Source organism: Adiantum capillus-veneris, chromosome 23 (assembly GCF_014529385.1).
Source record: "Adiantum capillus-veneris isolate H3 chromosome 23, ASM1452938v2, whole genome shotgun sequence".
NCBI lineage: Eukaryota > Viridiplantae > Streptophyta > Polypodiopsida > Polypodiales > Pteridaceae > Adiantum > Adiantum capillus-veneris.
Genome location: NC_140953.1, coordinates 122,263,430 through 122,278,508, shown reverse-complemented (window position 1 = coordinate 122,278,508; position 15,079 = coordinate 122,263,430). Strand labels below are relative to the sequence as shown.

The 15,079-nt window shown below is 41.2% G+C and overlaps 1 protein-coding gene across 1 annotated transcript; it reads left to right on the top strand.

The window, feature by feature from the left end:
- Positions 1-12,307: 12,307 nt before the first annotated feature.
- Positions 12,308-13,054, top strand: LOC147428471 (uncharacterized). Its single transcript, XM_086496936.1, has one exon. It carries the CDS (start codon positions 12,478-12,480, stop codon positions 12,964-12,966), a length of 489 nt encoding a protein of 162 aa, XP_086353062.1. The 5' UTR covers positions 12,308-12,477; the 3' UTR covers positions 12,967-13,054.
- The last annotated feature ends 2,025 nt before the right edge of the window (positions 13,055-15,079 follow it).

Here is a 15,079-nt window from a genome sequence, read left to right as displayed (position 1 = left end):
TTAGGGTGTTGGATAGGACACTACCAACACTATCTACACTGACAATCAGAGTGCATTGGCAGTTGCGAGGAACCCAATTTCTCATGCTTGCACAAATCACATCGAGGTGCATTACCACTATGTCAGGGAGAGGCTCTCAGCAGGAGAGACCAACTTGGCTTATGTGCCAACATAGGACAACCTTGCAGATCGTGAGAAGCTCAAAGCTTTTCGCAAAGCTTTGGGCTTACTCCCCTTTGTAGATTGATCATGTCCTCAGGGCATGGAACTTCCCTTTACTCATGTTCCAGCTCTCGTTCACCGGATCACTCAAAGGGAGATTTGTTACCATATAAATGTGGTAGTGATGTGTGTGAACACACTAGGACCGCCGGGGCATTTTTTCCCTCTTTAGGAGGTTTTTTCCCCCGTGCATTGTATATACACCCATCAATCTAGGGCTATCTATCTTTCCATTACGCACTAAGTAAAACACTCTCTATTGTGTGCCTTGAGCTTTCTTCATCTTCTCCAAGTTGTACGTGTTTTCCTGCAACCCTAATTCCAACAATGTTGGGCTAAGCTTTTGGCCTGTTGAAGAAAGGCCTTAGTATTGGGCTGGGTTAGGCAAAATTCACGGATAGCGTCCATGTGGACGGCCACAGTTTACGGAATATTTTTAGAACCTTTAGGTGAAGGCGGTCATTAACAACGTGAATGTGATGCAAGCTGTGTGATGACTGTGGAGAAGGCGGCCTTCATAATTCTCTGTGAGAGCACAATGCGTGGCCAGGTGGTGGTGAGGTCGGCAATACACACAGAGTGAGAGCTAGATCGGTGGTGATGTTCCACGAGCATTAAGAGCACGATGGTGATGCGGGCTATCAACCTGTGCGATATTGTGGAGAAGACGGGCTTCAAAGTTCTCTACAAGAGAGTGCAAATCACAGCCATGTCGGTGGTGAGATCAGCAGACATACACACACAGTGACACACCTGCAGCAACACAAGGGAGAGAGAGTTAGTTTTGCTCTCTCTCTCTCTCTCTCTATCTGTGTGTGTGTGTGTGTGTGTGTGTGTGTGTGTGTGTGTGTGTGTGTGTGTGTGTGTGTGTGTTTGAGGACAAACCGAATGGGCGCCCACCTGATTGGACACGTAGCTGGACATCACATTTGTACTCTATTAATTGTTCGAGCTAGTGTAGTAATACTCAGTGTAAATCCTAATTCCAAAGTAGTGGATCAATCCCCTGAGTTGTAATGCTGTAATGATATTTGTAAAGGTCCGTGTGAGCCGGCCAGCCATTGGCCATTTAGAATGCCCTAGGTATAAAGATCAATTACCTTAATGTGAAAAAGGGGCTTATCTTTAGAGAAGAACAAGGAGCTGTAAAAACGTACGCTCAAGCTATAAGCTGCTCCAAACTTGTAATCATTACAGCTAATGATTTGGTAATCCGTTTTCGATTCAGACACTTAGATTGTGTTTCTCTCTCTTTGCTCTTTAATTCAAGTGTAAGCATTGTCAGTTTTGTTGACGTTCACGACTATATGTCTGTGAGATGTAAATGCAGATTTGAGTGCTTAAATCATTGTTTATAGTCATTTTGACCATCAGAGAGTGTTCTTAGACCATAGGGTGACCTTTCTGGATAGTTCTGTTGCAATTTGGATCATGATTTTGATACCTTCTCAAATTGCGACCAAACTTGGTAGGATTGTGCCCCTAGGTGTCCTATACTTCCTCCTAAAGTTTCATTGCATTTCGAGTCCATTCGAGTGTCCAAATGGTGTGATGACCTAGAGTTGTGAGAAAGGACATAGGCAGATTTCCCTGATCATTGAGTGTTGGTTTGCTTGTAGAGTTGTTGTGTTTGCTTGTTAAGGTTCACTTCTTGAGATTGACGATCTCAAAGAGTCTCCGTGCCCCATTTGAGTCACTTCCCTGAGTATTGACATTATGTTAGTACCAATGAGCTATGCTGCAGACGTCCGTCACGACGACCCACTACTCTCTCTCTCTCTCTCTCTCTCTCTCTCTCTCTCATTCATTGGCTAAATTTTTAGTGTTCAACCCATGGACATCATGGGGAGCCTAGACCACCAACACACACTCTTGGGCCTAACTCAGCTTGCCACCTCAAATTGCATAGTGGATGGACAAGAAGTAGTGTGAATGGATAAAGTAGGGGCACCCCTTCTCATTGGTCTAGCTCTATCCACTAGTTCATTAATGCCTTTGAATTTGATGTTTCTTTCGCTTGCAGGTGTCTAAATATGTGTCAAATCCATGTAAAAGTTTTGATAAGTGGTAATGTTTGTGCAAAAGTTAGTTCTAGAGTATCCCGCTCCCGTATTGATCCTAAGGTTCCTGTGAATGTAGTTGTATATGAACTTATTTACCCTTTAGCTAAAGGATGTTCTTTTCCCTTTGCTTCTTTTAAACAAATCAAGTAATAGTTGTGTGATTGTTATTTATCATTCTCGCTTACTATGGTTGCTTCTTACTCCTCACCAAATCCACTCTATGAACATTAGGATGGCAATGATGACAGCGTGAAACCTATGTGTGATGAATCTAGTGATGTCCACTTGATGGAGTTTGAAGATGGTGATTCAAAAGCTTGATAGTTTATAGAAAATACTCAATGTATGGTTAGCAATAATGCAATTTTACTTTCTATTCTTCCAAAATTGAACAAAATAGTGCATCATGACATAGCTGTGTCATTCTTGGAAGTGGGCAGTGGCCTCATTCTTGATCACGTGCTTCCTCTCCACACAAGAGCCGCTTCGAGCCTACCTAAGCTTGATGTTTCTTAAGCTCTTGGCATTGGGCCCAAATCCCTCAAACATGTGGTCCAAAGTGGTGCGATAGCACGTATGCTTTTCAAAACTTATGAGGAGATCACAGAACTAAGTAAGGTTTGCTTAAGTAGCATAGATATTGTACTGTTGTGTCCATCCCTTACGAGTTTTGTTTTTGTTGTGGCAGCCAAACCTTGTGTGGAGGGTCCATCGATTATAGCTCTAAAAAACAATATCTTTAGAGAGGTTACCAAACTAGATGAGCCAACCACTCATACTATTGTTGAATGCCATCATGAGGATGTAGTGCCCACTAGTTCATCTTCTCTTGTGCCTTATATTCCCACTAAGATTCCGCTATTGCGCATTGTTGACATCACTTAGACTTGCCCTCCTTTCGCATTTGAGGGGTGCATATTGAACGGATATCGGACTTACAAACAAAGTTCAAAAGGCGGCTAAGTATATGTGCTACCTTAAGGTAGACCTAGTTGATACACTCAACACTGATACCATCACTTGTGCTGTTAGCAACCAATTTATTTCACATTTCATTGACAATATTAGTATAGGAGACTTTGTGCACATTGACAATGTGTAAGTATACAAGACTTTTCAACAATTCCATGGTTGTAGAGAAGACAAAGCGTTTTGAAGTCAATCTTAGTTTCTACCTAGAGACTAATGTGCATCAATTTTTGGATGAGGCACAATCCTTGCATGCACAAGGTACTCATATGTACTTTGGAACTGTAGCCTTTTTTGTTATACAGAGGCATGCTAGCACTTTAAAAGCTGGTGTTTCCCAGGGTGATCTTGAGTTACGGATGGGATTTCAGCTGAGGATCGTGCCATTGTTGTAAGCCTACCTTATCTTTTCCCTTTTATAGATTTGTTGCTTTCTAATATTTTTCCTTTCTTACCAGCGTAGCTTAGCTTTGTGAATGCATACAAACACGATTACCACACTATCTTGTGTACTCTTAAGACAGATGTGCATCCTACGATTGTTGCCCAAAACATTGGTTCCTTCACAGGTCAAAGCAATACACTCTCAGTCTTGGATATTACTATACTATCACGCGTCAAAAGTCCTCGTCTCAAAGAAATGTTTGGAGGAAGCATATAAGGCCCACATTCTTGATGTTGGTGACAATCAAGAAGTAAGTATTGCTCTGACTTTTCCTTTTTTACCATAATAGGTCACAGAAAGCTCTATCTTGTCAAGTGGCTATATGTAGGTGAGTGGTACCTGGAACTTTGTGAATGTGAATTCTATTTTGGTGGAACGTTTTTGTGGTCAATGCAAATTTACTAAGATTCATCACCAATAAGAGGCAGACTTTTGCTCTATTTTCTCAGAAGCTACAACTATTGTTCTGGTGCCCAAGCTTGAAGGAAAGATTTTGACCAACAAGGCTTCCCCAATTGATGTTTTCTCAGTGGGTGATGTAGTTAACAAAGTGTTGCATCTTGACAAAAACTTTGTTGATTTATACACTTTTGATGTACTAGATGTGTGTGAGATGCTAGCTCACTTGTTCGTACTGGTCAATTCATCGTCAACAAGTTAGGTCTTGTCACGTCTTTTGTAGAAGGAACAAAGTAGCGCTCCTCCTCTACAATATTGAAGCTCCATCACCACCACACAAAAAACAACACTCTTTATATTATATTGCTTTCATCCATTACTCATCTTGTAGATTGTCATCTGTGTGTGTGTGTGTGTGTGTGTTTTTTTTTTTTCCAGCTATCATATACAAACATGGGTTCCTCAAGCAACCAAGATACATTTTTTGAATCACTTATTCAGAATGATATCGATATTGCTTTCCTAGCTAGTCACCCATACAATAATGACATTTTCCTCGTGTTCAATAAAGTAATCAAGTCGCACTCGTCATTGCAATAAATTAAGAGCACCATAATAGATGCGATGAGAGTATCTTTGGAGCGAACGCCAATGTTACCTTTTTTGGCGCATTTGATTTCCAAAAGACATGATTCGTCGATTTTGATTCAAGTATTGGATAGTCATACATCATCTATTGGTATTATGCTTGATATTATCCATGTATTCTCCGTCAGATTTAGTATTCCATGCGAGGTTCATATTTATGGTGTGCCAATATATTCACCCAAAAAAAGGACAACATTCAATGGTGGAGCCAATTCAACAACATTTCACAAAATTGTCATCGTCGATAGAAGTAATTGCCTATTTTTTAACTTGGGGGAGAATTGGTACTCACGCAAACGCAAGTATCGACAAAAAAGAAACAGAATCATTGAAAGTTTTGCTTCTCCAACAACCAAATGAAGTCCCTATTTCCATCGCGACGAGGAAATTTGCTTGCTTGGGTGCTAGAACCACCCTAGAAATAGGTGCAATAACAACAAAAATAAAAAAACTTGAAAAATAGTTACACCTCATGATTGCCTTGCACATAGACATTGAGAAAGCCTCCCCACCAGACAAAGCTATAGAATAGTATATAATAATAGTGAACAATGTCTCTTTATATCAATGTCCTAAATGTGGCCGTTTAATGTTTTTTCATAATTAGCTCAAAAGGGGCCTAGATCAACACTTGGGAGATCTAGAACCAACGAGATACATGAGAACTATGTATGCACTTCCTACGGGAGTACAAGGCAAGACCATGGTGCATTTCTCACTCAATTGAATCCATAGAATTTAACTCCCCCTTGGATGCAATGGACAACTTAAATCATATAGAAAGTCTCTTTATTAGTATCAGCTACCTTTTCCCAAAATTGGGGAGCTTACATACGATGGTCAGTTTGGATTACGAGGTAGCATTGTTAACATTTTGGCATCCTTGGAGAAAACACAACAAATATTGCCGAGGTTCATTCATGATGAAGCCTCGATACTAGTGGGTATTGCACCATCTCGAGTACAACCATTGCTACCTTTCGGAAGTTGTTCGCCCATTGCTTACCATGAAAGCCACTACTCAACTATTGCAAACATCTTTATACAAGAACAAAAGAATTACTCTAAATAATGAGTGGCTAAGTCATTTTCATAGTCTGTAGTACCCTCTACCTAATGACTTTGTCAACGACAATCAACCACCAGAAGAAGATTATCTAGCCACAGATGTCATGCTCCATGGAATTGAGTCATCGTGCAAGTAGTAGATCATAACGACAAAGTCTTCTTTGTAGCTCCTTTTGAGGGAAATAGTTCTTTGAGTATTTTCAAAGATGAATATTGTGAAGAGCTTAGTTTTCCTACTATTTTTATGATGAGTCCCATAAATACCACACACTTGCTAAGCATAGGTATCAGCATGTGGCTCAATGGGAATTTATGCACAGCGATAGAAGATTTTTCCTAAATATAGAGAATCTTTTTTTCAAAACAGTCAAAGTAATGACTCAAAAAAACATGGGGTCCATTTGGATCCGTATGCGCAAAGGCAAGCTAAATCACAATCAACTAGTGGCTGCACAAGTTGTTGGAGATACTAACATTGAGAAGATCTTGTCTTCTCAACTTGGATATCGTGACTTTGAGGCATTGCGAACATCATCTGACTATAAAGAGAAATTGAAAAAAAGTGCCTTCGCTACAATTAGACACTTGGGCCCCAACATTCTTTGTTACATTTTTTGCAGCTGTGAGAAACGTTGGAAACCTTTGATTGCAGCACTTGCTAAACTCAACCCAATTGTGCCTACAAGCACACAAACAACATCATATATATAAGAGTTGGTCCGAGGTGGCCGTGTAACAATAGCCTGCTTTTACCTAAACCGTTTTAACAGAATGGAGAGTTTACTGGCCAAGGATACAACAATATTAGGAAAACTCAAAGATTACTTTTTTGTAACCGAGTTCCAGAGCCGAGGTAGCCAGCATGATCATGGGCTACTATGGATAAAAATGATCCTATTTATGGAAAACATCCCAATGAATATGTTGTGCATTTCATTGATAAGTACATAACAAATGATTCCATGCTTCTTCCTATAGATTTATAAGAAATTCAAGCACACAAACATAGGAAAGCTTGCTTCAGAAGATGCAAAGGATGCCAATTTGACTTTCCTCGCTACCCAATGCCTTTAACTATGATTTTGGAGCCTTTTCACTCTCAACATATCAACATTCAATACAATAATTGTAATGGGAATGACCTATGAACTTAGAGAATAGCGGAATTAAGAGAATTAGAGTGAGCAATTTTGAGAGCATAGAGGGTGAACTTAATTGGTAGTAGCAACTCTATCATAACACTTAATTAACTAGGCATGAACAATACTTTTGCAAGAGAGAGAGTGTAGAGAATATGACAATAGTTGAGGACCGGATTTATGTGGAGCCGGTCCCCCCTCCAAAAGGCATTTGTATTATAGATTCTCTCATTAAGAGAGACTTGGTACAATACAATCTTTGTGTTCCTTGAGACCTCTTTGGCAATATGGAGATGGAAGGTTCACACACCAAGATTTTGCATAGTTTCAACAATCAATCTTAGCTTGAAAACAATCAAGAACTTGTGAACATCATTAATCTTTATGTTCCCTAAATCATTTGAATGTATGAAGATGTATACTTTTATGCATCAACTTGTGCTTAAAGCAATAATTAATCTACCTTGCAATACAATTAATCTACTTGCAATAAACCATTAGCCTTCTTGCAATAAGAAAAACATGCACTTGTAGAAAGCATTAACTATCCCAAGCCTCAATCCCAAGACCTCAAACACCTTCGAAGGTGGGGAGAGCTAGCAGGGAATGAGGGTAGGGAAGAGGAAGAAGAAACATTTCATAGGAGAAAGAAGTAGTTCCTCACTTATCATACTCTTGTTGCTAGCATACATAATAGCATAGTAATGGAGAAGAAGGAGATGACAAGCTTAAGCATTGAAGCATAGCTCTTGGTTGGATTTGCATTCCATAGCCAAGAGAGTTGGTGTAGGCTCTCAACTTCTCAAGGAGCTTGGAGAAGGAGATGGAGCTCTTGCACTTTGCATAGCACACCATGAGAGTGTTTGTGTGTACGTGTGGGTGAGTATACCCCCTAAGCAACCCCCTAGCTTGCATGGTCGACCCCCCCTTGTAGCTCATGATGGAAGCTCATTGGACCCCTCCAGGCCTAGCCAATCACAAGCAGGAGCCATTACAAGCAACAAGGGTAGCCTTTGGGACAAGTGTCCCCCTTTCCCCTTTGAGAGAGAAGACTTGATAAATGAAAAATAAATTAATTAAATATCCTAAATTATTATTGGACCCCTTGGGTGGCCAACCAATAGGCTTCAGGCACACCATGAGGAGGAACTTGACAAGTGTCCTTGCTGCCTCTTCAAGCTGGGGCTTCCCTTATGTGTGTGTGTGTGTGTGTTCTCTCTCATCCCCCCCCCCTTGTAGGGCACGCCCCCCTCCTTGTAGGGATCTTTTTGACTTTGGATGAGCAAGCCCCTTAGTCATTAAGCATGACAAAGCACTTGAACTAGGGGGTGTTCCCACAAGCATCTCAGGCAAGCATCTCAAGGCACCTCAAGCACCTTAATCATGTAGCAAGTCAAGCACCTCAAGCATGGAGCCAGTCAAGCACATCAAGCATCTTAATCAAGCACCTCAAGCATGATAAGAACCTCAAGCACGACAAGCACCTCAAGCAGGACAAGTACCTCGAGCTTGGGCCGGGTTCCCACCTCAAGCTCAGCCCTAGCTTACCTAAGGTCAAAGGACTTTTACACACATTATTGGAGGTCTTCAATGAAGCTAACCCTAAGGTCTTATGCTCCATTGGTTAGCCTTGCTCTTTGATAGACCATCTCTCATTTGGGACCCTTTACCATTGGCCCCGCCTTGGGATAGATCTATAAGCACATGTATATATCTTAACCCTTGTTCCCGTGTATTCTCCCACATTAAGTGATCAGTTTAATATGAGAAAATCATTTGGGTTGGTTAGATATTAGTTTTTATGACAATAATAAAAAGAAACATATACAAATGAAAGATATTCTATTACTACTAGATTATAAAGCAAATATTACATTCAAACAGTGGCTCCTATCTATGGACCTTTGCTTTGAGGAATACATCCAAGATATGGCATCCACAATCTCATGTCCCACACTTATATTGAAAAAAAATATCAAATATATTTACGCAAATAATTTCAATCCAACCATTTCAAAGCTTTGGGATGCGAATTCAGATATACAATACATTTTAAATGCACATGGAGCAGCTACCTACTGCACCTCATATATAACAAAATTTGATAACACACTCATCAAAGCAATCAAGGAGTAATTTGTTTCTTGTGTTCAAAACAATGCAACTACATTTGATAGACTTCAAAAAGTAGAAAGCACAATACTAAACACACAACAAATAAGCTCACAACAAGCAGTGTATATTGCACTTTCTCTACCTCTCTACAATGCAACTCAAGAATTTATATTTGTTAACACAAACCCTCCTCACAAAAGAACAATGCTTCTCAAGTGAAAACATCTTCTACAACACATAGATCCGACCATCACAAAAATATTTTACAAAATAAGCATAGACAATTACCGTGCACGGCTTGAACACATATCACTGGCAGAATTTGCCTCTACATACACTACAACAAACAACACATACGAAAAATGTAACAAACCAAAAATTCTACGATATGTCAAATATAATGCCACAAGAACCCAAATAATTATTATAGGGATCAATGTCTTTGGTTTCCACCAACAACATCTAACAGATGGACTCACATGGAAAGATGTATATAATCAAAATAAACCTATCATACATGCACAGAGTACCTCATCCAACCATGCTATCCCACCTTTACTATCCAAACAAAGATAAATATCTACACAACCAACATATTTTTAACACTACCATATGGACACCAATGTCTATTGAGGCACAAGACACAAGGGCAAAAAATTGCAACAAAACTATTCAAATACCGATAGATCCAAAGTTGACTTACATGTCTTCAAAAAAAAACTTCACTTAAAGCCAGGGCTTATTGGGAAAATTTGTGTTGGAAATATTGACATTCTAAATGGCCCGGTTAATGGGGACGACGGCATATTCAAAGCAATGACACGTAGCTCCATGACACAAACCATCTGGATTCACTTTCAAACCACTAAAGTAGACTAGAAAGCTAGATATGAAAACCAACAATTATACAATACATCAATAGATAAAGAATGGACACCAAACCAAAAAATAACACATGAATTTCAAACAGGAATAAAACTTCCTAAACCCTATTACTAGAACACAATTCGCAATTCAACCTGCAGCTGCTAGGGCCATACATCATGCACAAGGCTTGACACTAGACACCTTGGCTTTTGATCGAGCCAACATTTGAAGTCACGGTCGTGTGTATGTTGCCCTCTCTCGCATAAGAGATCCTAGTCACCTTTAGCTCCTAACACAATTAACTTCCACCCATATTAAAGTAGACCAATCAATTTCAGATGAGTTGCACCGCCTCAAAACACGAGCCACTTGGCAACCTTCACAACTTGACTTCCGCTCTCTACCCGACAATCACTTGAGAATACAATTCTTTACATTGTATCTCTTAAGAAACACTACAAAAATCTTATTCATGATGATAACTTAATGGCTTCACACATTCTTGTCTCCAAGAAACAAAACTACACCATGCCGATACCTTGTTATTTCTAACCTTCTCTCCACACACAACATGACATATCATATAACTCACTACACAACGATCTACAATTCAACTTTGGCGTTGCCTACAAATTCGTTGCCTAGCATAGCAACAAGGACTAGCTTCACATTTTGGTAAGACCACTCCACTATTTACTTGTTGCTTCCACTACCCTAAGTATGTGTGTATTAGCCCCCGCTCTTTTCACTTCCTGCCCGTGTAAACAACTCCCGCCACCTTCCCCTACCATCTTCATGGTTCCTTTCATTAGCAAGCCCCGGTGATCCCTCACCTTGTTTGTGACATGCGTCGTGAAAAAGTTCCATGTATTTCTTTCGTTTAAAATCACAAGAAAGTTTGTTGGCTATGTGTTGTAGAAGCCAAAAATGATTCTGCCAATGATCGTTACACATGCCCCAGTTGAAATTTCTAGCATTTTGGCTTATGTTCAAGTACCTCTTGGTAAATGGGATAAATTGATTTCAAAATTTTCATATAGATATGCACAATAGGGACATTGAGGTGTTTGCAATTGAAGCAAAGGCGGATTCTGTGTCTCTTCTTCTTGATATTGCCCTAGGTCTATCTTCTTGGTTCGAATAAACCACTACCTATGTAAATAGCCTCTCTCTCTCTCTCTCTCTCTCTCTCTCTCTCTCTCTCTAGGCATGTTTTAACATGCCAATAACACAAAGATAATGTATACAAAAAAGAGAGAGTTTTCAAATGGACTTAGTACATTTGGAGCCCCACTCAAGGTGAATTTTAGATTATCCTTACTTTAGCTATATATTTGAGGTAAATTTAGAAGGTTTACTAACAGGATAAAGGTGTCTATAATAAATCCAAAGTATTTGGGCTTATTCCAACAATGCATGTTTTCCTCTTGCCTCCATTTGTGGTCTTATCTACTCACATGGAAGCAATGGCATGACATGGACCTAATATCTCATTTGGAACAACGACACATATCTTTTTTTCCACTTTATGGTCAAGACACACATAATAAAAAAATCTTTCACTAAGAAAATGCACATCTATGGACAAAAGATGAGAGAATCATACACTTTTTTTTTTTTTTTTCCAAAACTCACAATAGGTGGGTGGAAAGATTATATTAAGAAAACCAAAAAAATACATCACCGGACCTGCTGAGCCCAAGCCAGGCCACGAACCAAGACATACACTTCTTAGAATCATACACTTAGATCTGGTCTGTCTTAGAATCATACACTTCTTATGGTAGCTCTCTTTTACGTTACAATATAAATATTTATACTATCTACTCTTGTCCATGACACTAAGGACACATAGCATTAAAGGGGAAAGAAGATGTGTGTGTGTGTGTGTGTGTGTGTGTGAAGGGATCAACGGCTCGGAAGTCCAAGGGGGGATCCCGAGGTGGAGTAAACCTGGGCAACACGAAAACCGGGGCGAGATTAAACTAGGATAGCATAAAAAATCAAGCTACCACCACTCGGTTTTGAACCCAATTGAACTAGCCATCTCACCTGCGCACACATGTTGTGCCTTTGTCCATTTTTAAACCCCTTTATTGTAAGCCAAAAGACATTGTCTGGATTTAAGGGGTTAATTTATGGTTAGGTTTAATTTTTAAGGTGACATGACTCACGATTGTGATCTGCTCCGCTCTCGTGTGTGGGAATTCTCGGCTCTTGATCCCCTTCGCCCCACTTAGTCATGAGGCTCTCTTGTCCTCTCCCTGTACCATCAAAGTTTGCCTACTTGCTTTACTTTGTGAACTAGACAATGGTACCAAGAAAGTATGAAACTGAATAGACGAGTGTGCACTCAAAGAGTAGCCCGTTAACATGAAGCTTTGCTTAATGAGATCTGGCAATTTTACTTACTTCAAAATACACTGAATGCCTCTCTCTCTCTCTCTCTCTCTCTCTCTCTCTCACTCACTCTCTCACACACACACACACACACACACACACACACACACGAGCAATCTTCTGTTAAAGGGGGCAGAATTACATGCTCAAGATAGGGCACTCGAGATTAGGCGAGAAAGTAAGCGAGGATGAGAGGGCCATAGGCTCGAAGAAAGGGGCCCAAGAGAACAGCGGCGTTGTTGAGGACAGTGGATGTGGCAATGATGAGCGTAGCCATGTCGGCAGTGTTGGGAAGGCTGAAAACGGAGGAGGCGGAGGCGTTGGAGAGGAGGTTGGTGACGGTGAGGTTGACGGGGTTGAGGCTGCTTACCCACATAGTGGCGCTGCCATCGCCGTCCACCTCCACCTCCACCGCCTCGTTGGCGGTGGCGGCGCTCACTCTTACCGGTACCTTCGACTCGTTGATGATCAACAGCGCAGCCTTCTCCGCCGCCTCCGACGCTACCTCCGCCGCTGCTCTGCCTTGCCCCGCTTGCATCAACATCATTGCCGCTACTCCCAGCATCGCGCCCATCACCATTGTCCTCGCCCCTACCCTCTGCATGTAGTCCCCCATTGCCATGCTAGTTAGTCCTCCTCCTCTTACTCCTGACTGACCGATTTCCAGGCGCAGGCGCCCTCCTTGTTATAAGAAGCTCTCTCTCTCTCTCTCTCTCTCACACGCGCACACACACACAATTTAAAGGACAAGCGTCGAGGTCCCCTTTCTCTTTCTATCACTCTCTCGCTACCTCCTGCGTTTAGATGAGAAAAATTCCGTTTGTTCCTTGCTTCTCTTCTCTCTCTCTCTCTCTCTCTCTCTCTCACACACACACACACACACACACACACACACACAGACACAGAGCTACGAAAACATCTTAATTAATAGCCTTCCTAATTTTCATTAGTAACAACCTATTCTTTGTGTGGCTAATTATGTTTAGTAACCAAGAAAATTACTAGGACAATAATCAAGAAAACAATAAAAAGTTATAGACTGAGATAAGGGTCAAACAAGACACCCACATCACAGGAATCTGAGATGATGCAAGTTAGCTTTCAATTTTAGAGAATGAATGCTTAATGTGCTTTCTATTTTAGAAAATAGAGAACATTCGCCATCGAGACTAAGAGACCTTCGTCCTAACGTTCACTGTTGGTGATGCACCGGTTGCTTGGCGGGAGGATCCTTCATTGGCCTGCAATGTTTTGCATTGTGTTAGAAGACATTTTTAGTGCTCTCTCTCTCTCTCTCTCTCTCTCTCTCTCTCTCCAACACCTAGAAACAACTTGCACGCTCGATATATGCAACAATATTTGCCGGTAGTGCATAGTGATTGACATCGGATACATTGCATGTGCTCAGTCTCTCTATGTGCAAGCTATGAAGGTGTTGTTTGTTGTGTGAATGTTGCCACTCCTTGTTGGAAAGAATGGTCTACATAACAACGCTCACATAAAACCGATCTTTAGTGTATTTTGAAAGTACAAAAATTGAAACTTTTTGGCTAGTTTGAAGGGTCACCTTGTTGAATTTGGAGGATTTTAGTGTAAAAACCAAAAAGGAACACTAAAGTTTTCAATAAAAATCGGGAGATTTCTAATCCTCTCCTTTTTTCCATTGGTTTCCTTTCGAAAAAAGTGTTTGGTGAACACTAATGTCCCTCCCCCAATACAAGCATGTCAAAAATCCCTAGCTAGCTATTAACCTTGATGATCTCTTATAGCATTGGTAGTACCCAAGCTCTCTTATAGCTAATCCACATCTAATAATAAGCAGTGTTGACTTGCTCGTTGGAACTCTTCCATTACTCCACATTCAAATTTTTATGCTATAAACACATTCCACCCTGAAGTGTTTTCCTCTTGACCAACAATTGTGTCTTCCTCTTGTAACCCATATGCCAAGTACATCTGAATCAACATATGTATAGTCATGATTCAAGTACTGCATGTAAGATGCTTATAGAGATATGAGGATGGTGGGGATGCCCTTTGGGAAGAGAGGGTGTCTTGCCAAGGGCATATCCAGGCGAGGTCACGGACCTGGGTCAATAAGTGGTCGGCTGCCAGTGTGGAACAGGGGATTCAGTAGCTAGGGGCTATATAAGGGAGATTGGGCGGTGAATCCAGCCAAGGCAGTTCCCCGGGCTTTACATTGGTTTCAGATCTCAAGGGAGGGGAACTATGGAGGAGGCGGGAAAGATGGCCTTGCATGGCTTTATTCATCTCTCTCTCTCTCTCTCTCTCTCTCTCTCTCTCTCTCTCTCTCTCTCTCTCTCTCTCTCTCGTCTATGCAAGGCTATGGAGATTTCTCTCTCTCTCTCTCTCTCTCTCTCTTTCTCTCTCTCTCTCACGCCTAGAAGGAGGAGGAAGAGCGTGCTTGCATGCCATGCATGCTCAATTTTGCAAAAGCAGGTCGAGGTCGAGGTCGACATGAAAGCAGGGGCGTTGTGGGCATGGCCCCTTGGTTATACAGTGCGAAATCGGCCAACGAGGACCGTGGGAACATGTCCTTGCATGCACCAAGAGGAGACGCGCTCGGCATGGAATCGTGCGAGGATGAGCTCGTTGGGAGCACGCGGAGCGTGGCAGCCTGGCTCGTTTCTACACCGCCTGCTCCCGAGCTTTCTACAGAGCAGTGTAGGCGAGACACCATCCTGCATACGGCCGCCATCGTCGTTTTACAGGTTTTCTATTTC